The sequence below is a fragment of the Haliotis cracherodii genome, unplaced genomic scaffold (genome assembly GCF_022045235.1).
Source record: "Haliotis cracherodii isolate W230 unplaced genomic scaffold, xgHalCrac1.p SCAF_16, whole genome shotgun sequence".
In the NCBI taxonomy this organism is placed as follows: Eukaryota; Metazoa; Mollusca; class Gastropoda; order Lepetellida; family Haliotidae; genus Haliotis; species Haliotis cracherodii.
The window spans coordinates 11,931,359-11,951,784 of NW_027266271.1; the positions used below are offsets into that span (position 1 = coordinate 11,931,359).

The window sequence follows — 20,426 nt, forward strand, 5'->3', positions numbered from 1 at the left end:
CGTCCTAGAGATGGATTTGGTGAATGTGGTTGTAGAGTTTTCTGCAGTTGTCTCAGCAAAACATTTTGTAACCGAAGCAGGTACAAAATTGTTGCTGACGTCTGTTTCTAAGTTTGAATATTTCTCCACTGCACACATAGTGAGGAGCATTTTGCACATGCATAGATGCATTTCTGTGTGCGTGTGAAAAAACCTTGGTTGAAGCACATGTTGAACCAGCTGGGATGTAGGGGGAATGTATCTACACAGTTCATGTTGACATCACTACTGTTAACCCTTGAAGTTCTGCATGTTTTGTGGAGTGAGCGTATTTTAAAAGAGAGAAAATGTCTGCCTGTTTCCAATTATTTTCGTGTTTTTAAGCTAAGGGTTAATGTTTTTACACAATTTATCCTCCACATATCTCTTCACAATTCTCTAAGCTTGTTGCGGTATTATTGACATGTTATCAGAATTTGTTTTCTGCAGTGCAAGTATATACCAGACAAATAAATCTGGTTGCCAAAAAATGTAGATTCTGGTTTATGTTGTTTACTTCTCAAAACAACACATATTTTTTTTCATATGACTATAATGACATGCCAGATTAACTATAGTCATACAAAAAATGGGTGTTCTTAAACTTTGTTTGAGTAGTATATATTCCCTCTTTGTGGAGATATTTAAACATTAGCATATGGTGTTGTCGCTTGATATTGTATGGAAGTGACATGGGTTGTGGACCTACATTGGGCACATCTGTGGAGGTGCTGAACCGTATTCCATGTATACTTCTTCAGTGACTCCACGATAACGAATACCCTGTCATGAAAGCATTGTGTGAGTTCCTGACAATGTCATCACGTCTGTGACATGCAAGTGCTGACAGTGTGTAAGGTATATTTACTTGTGTTGAGACCCTGTAGCAGCAGTTGTAGCAGCAGTAGTAGCAGCATTCCTTCCCCGGGGCTGCCAGATGTACTGTCTGCAGGAATGTGCCATAGTGCAGGCACCAGGCTGTCACTTAACCCTTTGTGTGCTGACTGGGATAGTGTTTAGACTGACCCTTGACTTGACTTGGAATATATCCACAACCAATATGGGAAACACAGTCAAATGCAGAGAAATAACTTCGGCTGTATCCGTCAAAAGATGATCGTAATTAATCCACAACACCTTATCTGGAGAAACAATGTGAGGGAAATGGCAGCGATAAACAAATAAGCGACAAACGAAGTAATTTCTTTGGTTAATTTTACTCAAAGTCTTGACTATAAAGCAGACAATCCATGGCACTGAGCAAGCAGTATTTGTACGCATCAGCATTTTCTTATCTGATGTGGGAGACATGCTTTCTTGTATTAATTATCGCAAAAAAATGAACAGTAGTCAGGTCGACTCCCATTAATATACATCGATAATGCATACAAAATACATTTTTGCTGAAAACGAATAATCTGTATCGATGAGGAATTATTATTTCAATTTTCGGCGCACATTAACTTCACAGTTAGAATTACATTCTCTGGAAACAAGCATTGATTAAAATACTTCACTGTTTCTCTTCTCGACTACTCTCACCCTTGTTTAAACCCAAGTGTTTGGGTTTGTTTGTTTGTTTGTTTGTTTGTTTGTTTGTTTGTTGTTTAATGCCACACTCAGCTGAGACCTATTCTAACCCGGATCTTCACGGGTTGACCCATTTGTAATGACTGGGACTTAGGCTGACCCTAAACTTAACCCTGTGATGAACTGTCAAATATAATAAATTTCTCCTATATTATACGAATGAGTAAGTGCCTATAATTATTTTATTTTCATTGACGTTGTGAACATTTCCTTCAATAAGACACCCATTATCTGACAAAACACTTGGTGTATGTGGTGTCAGTAGCCTCACTGTACAGACTGTCAACGTCTATATGCTCATTAGTCTACACACAATGCAGGGGTCAGATATGTATAATGTTATGTGCCATCTGCCTTTGACATGGTCATACTGGCATGTTGTGTGCAGTGCACAGACCAGTACACACATATATACATCATGTGGTCTGAACACACATTGGTGCCATGTTGGCTGGGTGCTGATGAACCTGTTGACATGCCTAGACCTTGGAAGAAAGGGGTTGCTTGTGAATAAGCTGTTTGCCATTCGCTGCCATACATACTTCCACTGATGTGGCTCTGAAGCAATACTCGATTATCCTTTCTGGCTTGATTATCCTTTCAGGTTTGATAAATATAGTTTTTTATGAAGCCGAAAATAGCATAACAGGACGAGACTATTTCACTTTAGTGTCATACCTTAGACTAACATCTGGTCTCTGAAATGAACAAATCGTACAGAAAAAACAGTTGTTCAGTTATCTTAATAAAAATATAATAAAAAGGGAGCCCAGTGATTCTCTTCATTTTCAGATACTGATACTGCAGTAATCTAGGCTTGCCAAACATTATAGAATTGCATGGGCTGTAGTTGATATATTTGTATCAGGGTCTGTAAGACAGACTTTGTCACACCTATATGTCTCGAAAATTCTGCCAGCATCTTTCTTCTTATTCTAATATTTTAGACAGATTAAAGAGCCTGCCGTTTCACAATTTTCACCAGCAGACCAAAATCTTTTGAGTCTGCTGTTGGTATAATTTTCTGTATAATTTTGGTCTTAGTGTGTGGACTTGGTTAACAAATGTAGTATAAGCATGATTGTACTGGACAAGAAGAAAATGACCTGACTCAGGCTTCCAGACTAGTGGCCAAAACTGCAGACTGGAACCACCTTTGATTGTGTGATGACTGGGCATGATTATTGTTTAATCACTCATGCACGGACACACCCGTGAAGATCTGAGTTAGAATTGGTCGTCAGCAAGCCAGGCTTGTCGTTAGAGGGAATCGGGTGGTCAGGTTTGCTGACTTGGTTGATGCATGTCATTGTATCCGTCATTGTATCCCAATTGCATGAATGAATGCTTGTGATATCAATCACAGGATTGTCTGGTTCAGACTCGATTATTTACAGATGACTGGAATATTTTGTTGAGTGTGGTGTTAAACAACAAACACTCACAGAAAACCCTAACACACAAGGGAACACACTCACTCACTCACAAAGACACTCATGAACACATTCACAAACGAAAACACACTCACAAACTCACTCACTCAGTCACTCCCTGCCTTCTCACCCCCTCCAATGCCAATACACACACTTGTTTATTCAGCACAGCTCAGATGCATGCGGAATAGATAGACAAGTATGACCTTTACCTATCAACAGATAAGTGTACACTTTATGCAGCTAAACATGCTTGTTAAATACATCAAGACGGCATGGAATCCCTCTTCCACACATCTTGCCTTGGGTTTCAGACCTCACAGGGTTTGTAGTTGTACAGGGATCAGACTGGGCTATCATCTTAACCCTTGCTATTCTGACACACATGACCGGTGTACAGCACACCTGCACAGGCACATGGCTTTGATATCACGCACATTCACTGATGAGTAATGATGTTACTTCACCACCTCTAGAAACATTTTAAGGGTTAACATGTTGTATTGTTTGGGTATGTACACATGTACTCACAGCACTAAGAATTCCTTTATAACGTTATACTTATGATAAAAAACGAGTTTTTCATGGATTTAGTAGTGGGTAGCCTTATTGGTTAAAGAGTTTGCTCGTCATGCCGAATGCTGGGGTTCGATTTCCAACATGGGTACCCTTTGTAAAGCCCATTTCTGATGTCTCCTTGCAGTGATATTGCTTTAGTATTGCTGAAAGTGCTGTTTAACCATACACACTCACTCTTGTGAATAAACTGTGAAAATTAATTTCAAATATTTGTGGTTACAGTTCAGATTATATATATAGAAATCAAACCACTTGTATTGAAGGTTACTTTGTCACCACCGAAAGTATTTCGTCTCTTGATCTTTGATGACTGATAAACAAGCAGGAGACTGATAGTATGTGTGACACTTTGCCCTCAGCAATCTTTTTCTTTGATGTTTTTTGAAAGAAATCTGCCTACACAGGTCATGATTAATAGCTCTCAAGTATCTGACGTGTTTGAAATTAAGGGGGTCCTGGTGTCCTTGAGGTTCACAGCTTAGTCTTTTAATCTGGGGCCCCTTAATTTAAGTTTAGGATTTGGATTATTACAAGGATCCCTTTTCATGAATAATTTCAAGCACTGGTCTTGATTTGCCTCCAATGCCACTTACTGAACATCTTTAACCTAGGAAAGCCCACTGTTGCCATAGTGCAAGTGAGCATTCCATCTCCTAGGTTGGAGACGATGTAGGTGGAGACGGCTGTGTCCATGACAGCAGTTGCACCAGCCTTTTGTCTCACCATTGTTCTGTAGTTACCTCAATAACCTATCTGAAATTCGAGAAGGATGAGGTGGTGTCCTGATTGTGTAAATAATGCTGACAAAAAATCCAGGTACGACTACCTATTGGGATGCGTATACATATGAGATGTTTATCTTTACGACTCTGTTATCTGACATTCCATGTTCGTATGAATACATAGCGATGGTGATTAGGATGAGTTGATCAGTAATCACAGGCTGTGGTGTTGTGATCTGATTGTTGACGAGTTGGTTAATGGTGACTGATGAGGTTGCTATGTGTGTTGTCATCCCTTTATTTCCCTGATGGAGTGACTGCCCTACTTTCTGAAAAGCCCTCTTGGATGTTAGAGGAGGACAACATGCAGCTTGCGTTTCTTACCTTACAAAGACATGGAGGTTTCATTCAGAGTTTAAATACATGCCATGGATGACTGGAATGAAACAGATACCTGGAGCTTGTGTAAGACTTGTGGATGTGTTACCTGTGTCACTTGTTTACCTGTGATAGGTGTTGACTGTGGATCAGTGTCAGTGTACTCGCTGGTTCGTTCCAGTACGTTGGCTATCGTTATTATTCTAGATATCATATTTTCCATTTATTGAATTTTTGTAGAGACTTTATATTTGTTGTGAGTGTAGTGAGTGTGGAAGGGTTTATCCAGTACAGTCAGTAGGATTTGTCATCTAACAATTGCTGGGGGTGAACTGACTCAATATGCTCCATAAACGTGTGGTTGTTATGTATGTAAGTATGTCAGTACCCTTCATAACAATGGGGCTTGTTTCATGAGGCCATGGAGATCCATATTGTTCAGAAACTATTTTTTTCACTTGTCAGTTAGTCTTATTATCTGTCACTTTGAAGGACTGTTGGATACCAAAAGATAAGATGATGCATGACTCAAAACATTTTATGGAGATTGATCAAATCCTAATATTTTGTTCTAACACACCCCTTTATTCCAGACGCCTTACATTTAATTGCGAATTGCTTCGTTACTTGGGTATTATGTGCACACACACCACCACCCCACCCATTTTCAAATCCTGGAATCTGCTTGAATAACGACTCATTTGATAACCATTACATATTTCAGCACATCAGAGATCGAGTTCATCAGTAGATGATCTCATAAATGATATTAAAGTATGTTCAGAGTATTTTCCCAAATCCTCACAGTTTTTTATTTTATTCCAGCTCCATCTCGGAGTGACCGTAGTGAAGATGAGACCGACTTCGCCAAGCCCATGACCTCGAAAGTCCTGCATACCAAGCGACCAATGACCAGCACTGGCACTCTTGGAAGGAAGAGCATCACATCGGCCAAGGGTAGCGGAACATGTAAGACATTTCTTGGCTTACTGGCAGCTTAAAATTACAACAAAGTCTCACGTTATACAAAGAAAAGCACCCCTTTTCACAAAGTGATCTTATTGCTAAGACTGTCACAAGTAGATGTTTAAGGAGTTACAACCTTAGTGCTAAGATTTCTTTGTGCGTACCAGGTTCTTGTTCTACTAAGTGATCTTTCAGTGACGCCTGTCGTCTCTGCTTAAGAAACGCAGTTTTCATATCAAGGCTGAAGATATTACTGACAGTAATATTTATCCTGCAGTCACAGCATTTAGTGTTTATCGCTTATGAATAGCAGTAAAATAACTCGATAGAAATGCTATCATGACATTTGCTTTGCTTGCATTAAATGTTCTGTGAAAAGAATTATTTAAATGTATAACATTCCTTCTGTTCTGTTCCACAATTTGCAGGCTTTGCTTTTATTAACTATGAAAATAAAGTTGTTGCTTAATAGTTTTTCTCTAAGGTGGTAACACTCAGTACATGCTACAGCAACTAATTTGTTCTGATAATAACTAACCTATACAAAGCTGCAGTGATCATCTTGTATTTGTTCAAGGACCAGGAAGTCTTAAAGTGTTTCCTTTAACACTGTTTTATGTCTCAGGTTAGGCTATTAAGACTGGTTCAACACAATTAAAATAAAATGTGAAACTAGGCAGCTTATATGTTCTGGGCACAATCCCTGCAGCTTGTTTCTATAATGTTGTCACAAATATTATCCAGCAGCTCATATGTATAGGGCAGATATGACTTGTCAACTTCAGCCACTTGTCTGTAAAATTCTGTTTGGGCTAGTAATGTCAGCTAATAATAGTCCACATAATAACACTAAATTGTACCAAAAATGATGCCAAGTTCGGGCTTGCGGACTCCAATGTTTTTGGCACAGACTGTATATTCACTATCTATTAAAATCTGAGAACTTCTGAGATGCTAAGAGCCAAGTTCTGGCCAGCGGACTCCAATGTTTTTGGCACAGACTGTATATTCACTATCTATTAAAATCTGAAAACTTCTGAGATGCTAAGAGCCAAGTTTTGGCCAGCGGACTCCAATGTTTGTGGCACAGACTGTATATTCACCTTCTATGAACTTCTGAGACTGAGGGACACTTATTTCCTATAAGACCTCTTACCCAAAATGTGCTGTGGACTGTTCAGTAAGTAGTCCATATAGTGATGTATGTGAAGAAAAAAAGCTAAAATTTTAGTAATTTCAACTAATCCTATGAATGCCTTAAGCATTGAGAATGTTTGGTGGGACTATTACACCAGTGCCATTTTATAATGATGAATTTGATGATTAGGCTGGACATTGCTTGTATTTTTGACTACAAATCAAAAGATTTCTTTGACATTTTATTGCATTTATTTACACATCAGTACAAAGGTCAAATTTCTTTTCTGCTACATATCAATTTTCACTGTCTGTGACATATTGTTAAAAATGGGCTCAACTTCGAAACTTGGTTAATGTTAACTGACCTATAAGCCATGACAACATTGTAGATATTCAAAAGTTAAAGCTTTATTCTGATCTTCCAGCTCTGTCTTTCCAAGCAATCCCTGTGTCCTGGACAATTTAAACTTCGGTCAAACTATTCGTTATTTTTATCAAACCCAGTGTTGCTTCCAACTTCATAAAAATCATAAGATGTGGAGCCAGACTGTGTGATCATCGGATTGTCATATTCCGGTTCCCAAACGAGGATAACAAGGGATTGTTTGAAAGGACATTCTCTCTCTACCTCTTTCTGTTGCTTTCACTGTGTTTCTGATTTCCTTACTAGCTGCCCAACTAGCGTATAAACGGAAACGCTCAGGATCAGGTAAATTAGCTACCAAATGTCTGTTTATGCTGCCTTCCCGTCCACTACCTTCCTGTAATTGATGTTTGGTTCTTGCCTCTATTGGTGCTTGAATGAAATGGTGCTACGTTTGAGAAGAAATAGAATCGGCATTATTTTAGTGTTGATGGGTGATTTTGTTTTGAGGATGGTTATATTTGTCCTCAGGGGCAGTGTCCAAGTCTTTTCCAGTTAGTACCATCTAATTCAGTGTGATAGCTACTGGGTTTAGTGAGCGCTTTGCAACAAACCAGAGGTGTTGATCAACACCTCAATAAGAATGGCGTACTTCTTGACCCTCGTACAGATTATCTGACATGTCATCCCTTTTCATTGTGTATAAGGACAATGAGTGTAGACGAATAAAAAACAACTATATACGGCGACTTTCTGGGATTGTCTGGTCCAGACTCGAGTATTTACAGACTACCGTCATATGGCTGAAATAATCCTGAGTGTGGCTATTAACAACAAACAAACAAACAAACCTTTCTGGGACACTAGTTGAGAAGAATGGAGAGTACCTAGTTGTTGTGGCAGAAGCCAATTGGGGGAGAGATTGTATCTTTGTGAGTCTGGCTGTCATTATACCCAATAACAAGGATCGCTGCTCAAGCTATCAGACTCCAGTATTTACACGACGCCATGATATAGCTGAACTATTGCTGACTGGTGTTGACCAATATGTACCTATGGGAAACATGATGCATGTGACAAATCAGGGTCAGAACAGATCCTCATTACTTCATGCTTGTCAATGGCGGGTGCACAGTGTCCCAGTTGTCTAAAGTTCCAAAATTTGCTGTGGTACCGTTGACGACTGGACCAATATGGTTTGTCAGTACCATAATTGTGCTCGTGGGTTTCACCAAAGTGGAAAAAGTCTGAAATCTGCATCACTTCCTTCTACACTGAGCCGATATACTGTGATAATTTGTTCAAAGCGGCGTTAAACCCAACTCACTCATAAGTGGCAATTGACTTCGCCGACATTGTGCCTTGATGGCATGGATCATTGCTTATATTACTGTGGGGTAGCCTAGTGGTTAAAGCGTTTGCTCTGCATGGGTCAATGTGTCAATTATTTCTGGAAATTTGCACAAATCACATACTCATGATGAAACTAAAAGTCAAAACTGAAGATGTCATTCAACACCCATACACAACTGCATGGTTTCTTATGGAATATGATCGTCCCTGTATTGGGACACCAGTATGGGTTGTAATGTTTGTCCATTGTTTGAGGTTGTGTCCCTGTTTAGATAATGTCAGTGTAGTCACTGCCTTGGACACTGCACCTTGAGATCCTAGTGGATTCTAGTGTGGTTTGAAAAGTACTTGATTTTTCTCCTTCTCCGTTCATGATGTACAGTCAACACAGAACTGGGGAAAAATAATTCATGTTTTTTTTTATGATCAGTTTATATTCATTCTGATGTGAAAGGTTTTTTGCTGATCCATGTCTTCATTATTTTTTTAGTTACAAATAAGGTTGAAGATTTTTTACTTTTCACTTCTAGTGTTTTCTTTAAAAAAGTGACATTTTTACACCAATATTCGTCACACAAATATGTAGTGGCATTGTTAAAATTCTACTTACTTAAATATGTTCGTATCATCCTGTTTTACTGAACAGATCTGGCGTGTGATATTGATAGATGGATTGAATCTTGTACCTTAAAGTGATCAATATGTCCTGTAGAAACTTGTTGTAGATCTATGTGTTTTCTGGAAGATGTTTAATACTATCATAGTATTGCATGTTTTGTGATGTGAGGAATTTTGCACCTTTGGGCTATGTTTTAAAGAAAGTATAATTGAACAGGAAATAAATGTACTGTGATTGTTTATACACTTTCATTAACCTGTTACAGTCGAGGAAAAGTATCTGCCTCCACTCTTCATTTCAGTGGACTAGTCCTGTTCTAGGATATACTTCTGTTGTTAGATGTTGATCGTCATGCTGTATTGTTTGATTTTCATTTGTTGATTTTGAAGAATATATTGTCATATCTATAGAACTGAATTGTTTTCTCCAGCAACATCCGTATCTGGCGGAGTGGATGAGGAACTGTTCATCAAGTCATTCGAAGATGTTCCCAAAGTATCAGTATGTTCATTTTTTCTTTCTATATCAGACACCTGTGATTGTGGTCCTGCACCATGACTGTGGAATATACTCATTGTATGAAAAAAAACCACACTATCTAGAAACGTATACAAAAGCAAGTCTAGCCAGCTCAAGCCAGCTGTTTTCCACATGAAATCAGCAGAGTGAAAATTATTTTTTCAAGTAGAGTATTGTGTAACATAAGATTTCATAGCTAAATGTTAGTCTACTGTGATTCTTGCAATACTTTTCATTAATGCTGGTGAAGTGCTGGTTTCATTACCACAGTGGCTGCTGACTAGATATGGAACATATTTTCCGAAATAAGGGGATTAAGCAAATTGACAGATAAGGGCACTTATTAAAAGTCAACTGACTCACTGTGTTGTATAACTGACCATTCTGCCTCACAGATGTACTCTGCCAGAGATCTGCAGGACAACATCAAGAAGATTGAAGCTATCCTAAATGATCCCAGCAATGACTGGGAGAAACGAAATGATTCTGTGAGTATGAGTCCAATGTTGTTAATTGAATTCTTATCTTGAGGTTTCTATGAAGAATTTCTATCATTTGTAGAGAAAAATGTTATGTTAATAGTCTATGATGTTAAATTACAATAGGCAGTGGATTAAAGTGTTCACTGGTCTAACTGAAGATCTGGGTTTGATTCCCAAATTGGTATGATGAACTCATTCTTCGTGTCCCATGCCTTGATGTGACTTGAATGTTTTTATAACAATACTCACCTGTGATGACCCAGGTTAGAATTGATCTTCAGCAACCCATGATTGTCATAAGGCCAGGCTTTTTTTTTATTTTTAGGATTACAGATTTTTCAGCCCATAGTCTAGGGTTGGAGGAGGGAAAAAAAGAAAGAAAGCCAAATGCATTTTATTTTAATGCAGAATGCCTCTGGCATACTTTATGAACATATTCTGTGCTCAAAAGCAACAAACATCAATTATGTATCTCTTTACTGGAAATCTGATTTTTTCCCCCCACAATTTCTGCAGGTCTGTAATCCAAAAAATATAAAACCCTGGCCTAAGAGGCAACTATTAGAACTGGGTGATCAGGTTTGCTGATGCATGTCATTGTATCCACTTACATATAGGTGAAATATTGTTAGTTATTGCTTGGTGTGATTTTATCATGACGTTGTATTTGCCCATGGTCATCATCGATTCAGTTTATAGTTGTGACTTGATGTTTTCTGTCAGCTTAAACTGTGATGTTAATCCTATTCAGATGAAGCAACTGCGATCCCTGATAGTAAACGGAGCAGCAGAGTATGACGACTTCTTCCAATTGCTGCGGACACTGGAACCTTGCTTTATGCTTGCTGTCAAGGATCTCCGATCTCAGGTGGTCAGAGAGGCTTGCATCACAGTGGCGTAAGTACAGTGCTCCTCTGTAATATCAGAAATAATTCTTACAAATACACACCTATTGTGCAAGATACATAAGAGTGAACAGAAAAAGTTTCATGTTTCCCAGGTCTTTTGATAAGTTGATAGGAGCGGTACTTTCTTTCCATACCATCCTTTCGAACAAATATGCATTTATGTACACTAGACAGAGAATATATGAAGTAATTGAAAGTCTAAGACATTCCCTTTTCATTTATGTGATTTTTATATCTATATATTAGATCTGTACCAAATACTGTCTTTATTTGTCTGATCATGATCACAGAATAGATGATGTGATGTCAGTGGAATAAATTGTCTTCTCCGCAGCTACCTGGCCAAGTCAATAGGCCACAAGGCTGACCACCTGTACGAGTCCCTGTTCCCCCATCTCTTCAATCTCATCCCAAACGGTGCCAAAGTCATGTCCACGTCAGGCATTGTCTGCATCAGGTTTATCATACAGGTGAGGGGAGACAACTCATGTTAGCTAGAGTCCTCGGGCAATTATGATATTCTTAGGATGACTTCTTTCATTTGAGAAAATGTTTTTCTGGTTGTGTCAGTTTGTTTTGTCTGCCCTTGATTTATTCTGAAATGAAACAAAACTGATAAGCTGTATTAATTGTTTGTATATTTTTATTGATGTTTTCTGTACCTCCTCAGTGGTCTTGTTGGTAAAACATCTCCCTGGAGAGTGAAGGTCGAGGTTTGATCCCTGGCCGCATCATACCAAAAGACGTTAAATGATGCTACTTGTTGTTACCCTGCCTGGCGCTTGGCATTAAGGGGATAAAACAAGGAATGGTTGTCTCAGAGTCAGTATACTCTGTCTGAGTGGGGTATCCATGTTAAACTGCGGCATGGTATCTCAGTGGACTGTCTCTATAAAATTAGTATAAGACAAGTACAAGCAGCCACACAAACACACACGTGCATACACATCACTATAGAAGTACAGTTATCTTGAATGCAGGGTTATGTACCATTTCATCTCACCTCAGCCTCTGTGGCGTTGACATGGTGATTGCAGTGTGACTATGGTCTGTTTCAGTTTTCCCACTCTTCCCGTCTAATTCCAATCATAACTGGCACTTTCTCTTCCAAGTCCAACGTCATTCGGAGGTGAGTAGCCGACAGTAGATGACAGACAGCTCTATTTACCTGAATAACACATTTAGCTTCAATAGAACAACTGTAAACAGTCATTTATCATTCATAATTTATTTCTAATGGGGTCTGATGATGCTTGTAATTAGCTTCAGTGTAAAATATTTTTTCTTTTCTTGATCACTTATTTAAAGATTATTTCAACCAAGTTAGTAGATTTATTGCGTAACTTAGTGGTTTATGCCTAAATTATTGTGCTGAAATTCTTGACTTGATTTCACAATTGAAGTACGTATGTCCTTGCCTCCGTTGTGAAATTACTGGGACCCTGAAATCAATCAGTGATGTTGAGCCCAATAGCTTTTCAACAGTGTCATTAAAATCAAATCTTAACTCATATTGACATAAAGATCTGATTATAATGAGATTGGATTTAATGTTACAGTACTTGAATCTAGGACCCTGTAAATCACCTGACGCGAACTTCTATATCTTAACGCACAGAGGTATCAAATCGGAGTTTAAAATCTGATTTTTATGTGATTGCTTCCCCGTGTGCTTGATGTTGTTGCTGTGGTCCCCCAGGTACACATGTGAGTTCCTGAACCAACTGCTGCACACTTGGCCAACCCACAGCCTAGAGAAGCACATCGCCATCCTCCAGGACTGTATCAAGAGGGGCATCAGTGATGCAGACTCCGAGGCCAGGGCATTCTCCAGAAAGTAAGTCTGATGATTCTGGTGTCCTTACACTGAGTGAGTGAGTGAGTGTGGTTTTACGCCGCTTTGAGCATTATTCAAGCAATATCACGGCAGGGGTCACCAGAAATGGGCTTCAAACATTGTACCCATGTTGGGAATCAAACACAGGTCTTCGGCGTGACGAGCGAACGCTTGAAACACTAAGCTACACAACCGCCCGTTTCCTTACAGGGCAGTAGGTAATCTAGTGGTTAAGGCATTTGGCATGCCGAGGACAAGAGTTTGATTCTTCTCGTGGGTACAATATGTGGAGCCCATTCCTGGTATGTCTCCACGATGATATGACTGCCTCCGTGGTCTAGTGGTAGAGCATCTGCCCGGCAGCGTCATATCAAACGACGTTAAATGATGCTACTTGTTGTTACCCTGGCACTCAAAACAAGGAGTTGGTATACTGTTTCTAAGTGGGGTATTCATGTTAAACTACGGCATAGTATCTCTGTGGGCTAGTACAAGCACGCACACGCACGCACGCGCGCACGCACGCACGCACGCACGCACGCACGCACGCACGCACGCACGCACGCACGCACACACACACACACACACACACACACACACACTTTCATAATAGGTACACTTTAATATTAGCAAATTGTACTCAGGGGCAGCTTGCATCATGAAGATAATAATTATTGCACTCCAGCAATGGCATTGCTTCATAACTAATTGTTTTAATGATATGGCTTAGTAATGATGTTGTTTTATTGCAGAGGTTTCTGGGGCTTTGCTGAACACTTCCGGGACCAGGCTGATGCCCTCCTGAACACCCTGGACTCCTCTAAACAGAAGATGCTGCAGGGAGAACTCAGCAACTCCTCCAGCAACAACTCCCTCAACAGCGACCGTGACACTCTCAAGGTGGCCGCCAAGGCCCGACCACGCTCGCACAGCACCGACAGAACAGACAGTGGAACACTAAGGTATGTCGGAGGAAACTCGCACACAAGGCATGCACACTATTTAAGGGACTCGAGTTTCCCATGGTGAATATCATGGGGCTGGAAAGGTCCTCGGTATTATGTGATGGTCATAAGAGCTGAAAATGAGGATTCTGTATGACCTAGGCCCACTTGCACAAAGCGATGTTAGCGCTAAGATTATTTTAAGCCTATGTTAAAGTATGGGATTTACGATCATCTTAGTGCTAAGATCGCTTTGTGCAGCAAGTTGGCCCTGCTGAACCCAAATGTGTGGATCTCTGCTCATGCTATTACTCACTGGTTTGTCTGGCCATGATTAAATTATTCATAGGTTACCATGGTAACTGGAATATTTCTGACTGAAGTGTAAATTTACATTTTCTCATACACTTTTATGTCAAGTTTAATGTCAGTTCTGTTTTCACCATTTAATTTATATTGTGCATTTAATGCAAAAGGTTTAATGTTTTGTTTGATGAAAAATGGTGTTTCTTTTTTCAGCCGAACTGCGAGTGCTCGACGTTCAGGCGCAGCTCGAATCAGCTCATCTCGCAGTGATGCAGGTGGAGGTAACCTACGATACGCACTTTACATCCTCGCGCTGGGCAACCACTAAAACAACTCTAGACACACGCACAAAAATATTAAAAACAACAAACAATCACATTTCAATTTGGTTTCAGTTTGATTTGGTTTTTTCAACTGCACCCACGTGTCTTTTGTTTTGGTGGTGGTATTATTTGTCTTAAATTGTATTGAATACACTGTAAATGTTCATTGTTGTATAATATGTGCAAAATGTTGAGATCTGATGTAAGTTGAAAGAAAACATTCTTGCTAAAGTTCTTGCTGCTTTGTACTGTGTGACTTTGGCCTGTACGTGCTGCCAGTAGCGTGCCGACATTCCTCCTCTTTGTCTAGGCTGCAGGAGTGGCTTTCAAACCCTGAATCGTCTTCATGTTCCCATTGAATATTTCGGCCATTTCATTCATTAACTGTGAAAGTTTTTCGCTGATTTGCTAGTTGTCTTATTTCTGCGCTTCGCCCGCATGGCAAATTACACTGTGTTGATGGAGCAAGCTCACCATCGTCTGTCCACTGACAAATCATTGCTGTCTGAAAATAATGCACAGAAATTAAAGGGGCGGTCATTTATTTCTGAGGAGCACGGAGTGCTGTAAATTATTATTGTAATTTGGGGAATATTAAGGATTATCTATTTTGGGTTTCAGAATAATCAGAGTGAACTGACAAATATTAGGCAATACTTTTTCGGTGAAACTTAAAATTTGGCAAATAAAATTCACAACTTAATTTTAATGAACTGGATACAGTTAATGTGAATATGTGTAAACAAAACATGCCACATTCATGTATTGTAAAAATAAAATTAGAGTGCATTATGTAACTTGAAGGAAGATTTTGTAATCTATTTTTATTTTTTATGCAATTTTGAGAGATGAAATCAGTTGACGTGGCTGAAGATGTAGGACGGTATGAGGCAGTCAGAATGATTTGTAAGTGGACGTGTGGTTGAGCCGCATTCTATGTCACAGGATGGTGTGATTCTGCTGTCAGCAATATTGCCTGTTTTCGTATAGTTTGGTTGATATCCCCCTTGCTCAAATTCCTTGTTTGTTGCAATCTGTGACAGCTTCTTGAGATCATTTTCAGTAACTTGTGTGTGAATGTGTATTTAGTTTTAGTATATATGCACCACTCACTTTATACATCAGAAACACTCCCTATCAATTTAGAACTCAATAATTGGTATCTTTTAAACCCTGGACACAGTAGGTCAGAAAACTTTAAAAGGAATATTTCAAGACATCGTTTGGCAATGGTTCAGCAGAGTTGCCCATTATGTGATAAAGTCTCTCCATGTTTTTGTATAAAGCCTTTTTCTTATCATCGCACCAGACTCGGATTTTGAAGTCGACCTTGACATTCGTCGAGCAGCAGGTAAGCAGCAGGTGAAAGGTCATATTACAGGGGGTCACATGACTGCACCTAGTCACATGACTTCTCAGGTACTTAGACCGCTTGCCTCTAATACGCTGCTGAAATGTGAATGCTTTTCTTATCTGTCCTGTTTCCTCCATATTTATTGAAAAATTAATTTTTGTGCACTTGATATTTTTTGACACGATTGTTTTCACGTTTTGATCCTGTTGCAGCTAAACCTTATCAGTCTCCCTATGCTCAGACGATTATTCGTTCTAGTAGCGCAGCGGATTTGAGCGGGACAAACGGTTCCCCGACGAAGCCTCGCTCATCATCTATGTTAATGGCCACTAGGCTAGCAAAGGGATCTACCAACTCACTGCGTAAGCACTAACCTTCTACAACCCACTTGCTCCTCACTTGGAGCTCTGACAGGTCTGGATGGTTGTACAAAGGTTCTTGGTGAAAACTTACATCATTTCATTGATCTTTAGTCCAAATCTTTCCCATCACGTTTATTCATTTCTTGCACAAAATTGAATTGTTGATTTTCTTTGATAGTTTCTTGCTTTGCGTTTTACAACTCAGGATTTTCTGAATCTTTTTTTCTTCACCTATTTCTTAACTGGCAGGCATTTGCCATTCTTTTGAAAAGAATTTTCTAAATATTTACTATGCTTTTGTCTTATTCCATCCACATATTAAGCATGATTTTGGAACGAACTTGCAAGTGATCTCTCTGAAACTTGAATCTTTCATTTCATATTATCGCACACAGTACCCAAGAACCTTTCTCTGATCATCAGTGGCCATCTTTACTTCATATTATGTCCAATATTATTTGAAATTATCCAAACCCTTTCAGATGAATTTTATCTACAAATGGATGACGTCTCTACAAAAACCTACTTTGATACCTTTTCAAATTTCTTTGTGGGTATAGATATTGCCATGGATACCATGAGATATTTCTCTGAAGCTTTGTGCAGCATATTTGTCTTCAAAAAGTTATACAAACTTTCACAAAAAATGTTTTGAATAATATTGTTATTAGTCATGAAGCATTGCTGTTAAACATATGTAGTGACCTATGAAAATGCTTTTGTTGAAATATTCTCTGGTATCCATCCTCATCCAAAGAAGTAGTTTAATACTATTTACCTCAGAACTGGTTTAGAGGGTACCCTCCTTAATTATTATATATACCTGTTAGAAGTTTTTCACAAATTCGCCTTTTATGATAAGATAATATTTGGATTGTTTAACCAAAAAAGTTCTTTATTTACTGAAAATTTGAGAATATTCAAATAATTAATTTCAGTGTTTTTTTCTCATTACAAACTGTTATAAATTTGTATTTTAAATACTCAAAACAGAATTTGTGAAATAGAACTAGTACTACCATACGCTGTAGTTTGACTCCAATGTAAGTAGTTGCCCTGTATATATCATCCTAGCTAGATGCGGTGTATTGAGATTTATCCAAAACCCCAAATATGCAACAGGATTGATAGTGTTATATTTTGCCACTTTTCAGTTGTTTACATTGGCTGTTAAGCTTTTCGTTTATTATTGTACCAGTACCAGCTTAAGTTTGGTGTGAAGCTTGCCAGACACCTACCTTCAAAGTCCCCATGCATCACGAATATATCCGCCATATCATGTGCTATAGTTGCTTCAGATTTTGTTGTCTACAAAATTGGTTAAAATGACAATGGCAAGAAACACTTAAGATCATCCCGAGTAGTTTTGCATCATTGCTGATACATAGACTGTCGGTCCCTGTTTGTATATTAGTAATGATGTGACTGGGATAATGTGATGGGCACGTGAATCTGAAGCTTATTTAGCACATGATCGGAGATTTGAGGATGTGTCTTGTGCTAGTTATTGTACTGTGAGGTGAAAATATAGAGAATGTACCTATTGCATTTATGAATATCTTGTTCAAATATGTATTGTTTCATCAGTATTTTGTACATGTTATTTATAAAATGTTTCAACTTTCAGCTTCAGCAAAAATAATATTATTTAAGGAACTAAATGTTAAGAAAATTGACCATGAAATAAATTTAACGTTAATATGACTAGCCATGCATAATTTGTGCTATGTTGATAAATTGAAGGGAGTAGATGTGATATGTTTGATCACAATGTGTTCTATCTGAATAACCTAGGTCTAATGAAGCAGGTCCCATTAGGACTGTAACTTACCTACCCCATAGCTGTGTGTAATCAGCTTAGAGAAGAAATACATTGGCTGGGGGCCAGATGACCGATATGAATTCAGGGGAAATAATTAGTGTTAAATGAGCGCGACTGAGATTGAGAAGATCTTATTGATGGTGCTGAGATTCACTGAGATTCACTGAGATTCACTGAGATTCACTCTATGGGGCTGTCTGTGGCCTGGGTGTCCAGTTCTTGGCCAGGTCCACTCACACTCGTTCAGCCTTGACAATTCCCAGGACAGGTATGCACACACAAGTGAGCTTTAGATATCTCATTTCTTTGTGGTTGAATAAAGAACACAAATCAGACATCAAATAACCTGGATAATTAACCTATTTCAAGATCTAAATTTAGGATATGTAAATATTTGTTGCCTAAATGTTTGAAACATATCTGAGAATAGAACCTGGCCTTGAGATAGTTACCGTATTCGACGTAATAAACGCCCAGGGCGTTCTCAAAATTAGTAATAGGGGACTCTTATTAGAATATTATTTTGGTGAAAAAAGACAGAGTCGAAAGATAAATTTCGTGGTTTATGGTGACAGCCTGAAATGTTTATGTACGACATATATATTTCCCCAGAATTTTATTGCCCATAATTAAGGGTGCATATAACACACGAGTGTGTATTATACGCGAATAAATAAGTCTTGTGTACATTGATCAATCGGAAAGGGTGCTAATCATGCTAATTTGGATTGTTCACCAGCCAATATATCGGCAAATATCTCCGGGGGCGCTTATTAGAGCGGGGCGCTTATTAAGTCGAATACGGTAATCCAAATAATAAATGAGGAAACACAACTTTATAGGTAATTGTTGTGAAGGATGAAAACGGTTTATTTGCCGATTTCCAAGCGAATGGCATCGGAATGGCATGGTTAACTTTCGTCATGTTCTGATAATGCATGGCACAAACTATCAGGAAGTAAATAAGCTTTCTTCCACTTTCCAAGGTCAAGAATGTTCTCCCAATTCCAATATTTCAAGCGTTCCAATTACCTCTTAATCACACTTCCTTCTACATTTATGATTTGAATTTGAATTTTCAATTCATTGATACAATTAGTTTCTGATCTATCCAGATATGAGATTTTCTTGACAGTTAAATATATTTGTAACACTGATAACATATCAATCGAGGATCTATATATAACTTGTAGATTCAGCTATATCATTCCCTGCCTTCCATACAAGCAGTAACCTAACATAGGAAATGTATTGACATAAAGCCATGTATTTCACGCCTTGTAGTTTAATGCCATACTGATAACTGCTGACCTGTTTGCTAGCTGTACATTATACATGAAAGCTCTATGCTTTTGGAGAGTTATGATGTCAACGTAATGCTTGTCTCTCAAAGGCCCTGGACAATACGTGTAGGAGATATTATCGTACATATTCAAACCTTACTCTCCCGAAGCCCTGTATAAACATCCACCACTTGAGGTAAACACGGCACAGCAATTCAAGCGATTGCTTCAGTTGGAATATAAAGTGATTGAAGTTTTTTTATGATCTGGGGCTGTCAAAAAGAGATATTAGTGTATACCTACTTGTAGGCCGGCATGATATGTAAGCGGATCTCTTTTTATAGCATTCTGCTTGAAACATGCATTGCTGCAGTTATTTTGTTTGATATTGTAATACATAGCTTTAGATAAGGGAAAACAATGCGTTTTTACTTTGTCAGGATTGTAACAGTATTTCGAAACTGCTAAGTGAGAGGTGTTCTGAAAAATGTCGATGTATCCAAGAAATTATATGATAAATAGGCTGTGAATATTGTTGGAATATGTATGTAGGAAAATGCTTAGTTAGTGAATATATTCTAAATGCTAAACATATTGATATAGCTCGACTACTAAAAACACGAGTTCAGGTGCAGCTGATTCTTTCCTATTACCATACTTAGTCTGTCGTGGCTTGACAGATTAGCTATAATACATGTAATATGAATGAATCAGGTGGTATGGCAGATTGAAAGAATCAGTAGGTCCTTAGCCCTATTTTTAGTGGTATATTATAAGGACAGGCAAATGTAGCTATTGATACAGGATAAACAACATACCATTGATAATGCATGTATTCATGTACTTAAGTGTGTGCATGCTACTACATATTGAGACAAGTCTGCAAAGTGACCACATGCTCGGTATAGAGTAAGGAGACTTTCATACAGTGGAAGGGCCTAGCTGTTGGGTAGCTGTACACTTAGTGTATGGTACTCTGCCAATAGGGCTGCTTATTATATAGTGTATTGAAATCAACATGACCTTACGTTTAGCTAGTCATTGTATATCTCCCAATAAAAGGTTGAGTGACTCACAGCCAGGTAGCTAACTGTGCACACACACAATCAGGGGTAGATGAACAC

The 20,426-nt window shown here is 38.6% G+C and overlaps 1 protein-coding gene across 23 annotated transcripts in view; it reads left to right on the forward strand.

Annotated features, from left to right (window-relative positions):
* The window catches only part of LOC139463825 (CLIP-associating protein 1-like), a 149,266-nt gene that overhangs the window by 92,683 nt on the left and 36,157 nt on the right, over nt 1–20,426 (forward strand). For 10 of the 23 annotated variants that reach the window (XM_071245181.1, XM_071245175.1, XM_071245182.1 and 7 more), the window contains 11 exons: nt 5,546–5,689; nt 7,497–7,535; nt 9,593–9,663; nt 10,077–10,169; nt 10,915–11,060; nt 11,406–11,541; nt 12,130–12,200; nt 12,771–12,908; nt 13,661–13,870; nt 14,372–14,439; nt 16,048–16,197. In XM_071245181.1, the coding sequence (XP_071101282.1) occupies nt 5,546–5,689; nt 7,497–7,535; nt 9,593–9,663; nt 10,077–10,169; nt 10,915–11,060; nt 11,406–11,541; nt 12,130–12,200; nt 12,771–12,908; nt 13,661–13,870; nt 14,372–14,439; nt 16,048–16,197 (1,266 nt within the window). Of the gene's footprint in view, nt 1–4,708; nt 4,808–5,545; nt 5,690–7,496; nt 7,536–9,592; nt 9,664–10,076; nt 10,170–10,914; nt 11,061–11,405; nt 11,542–12,129; nt 12,201–12,770; nt 12,909–13,660; nt 13,871–14,371; nt 14,440–15,790; nt 15,833–16,047; nt 16,198–20,426 lie in introns of those variants that run through there. The other 13 variants (XM_071245183.1, XM_071245187.1, XM_071245184.1 and 10 more) reach the window with 8 other exon arrangements.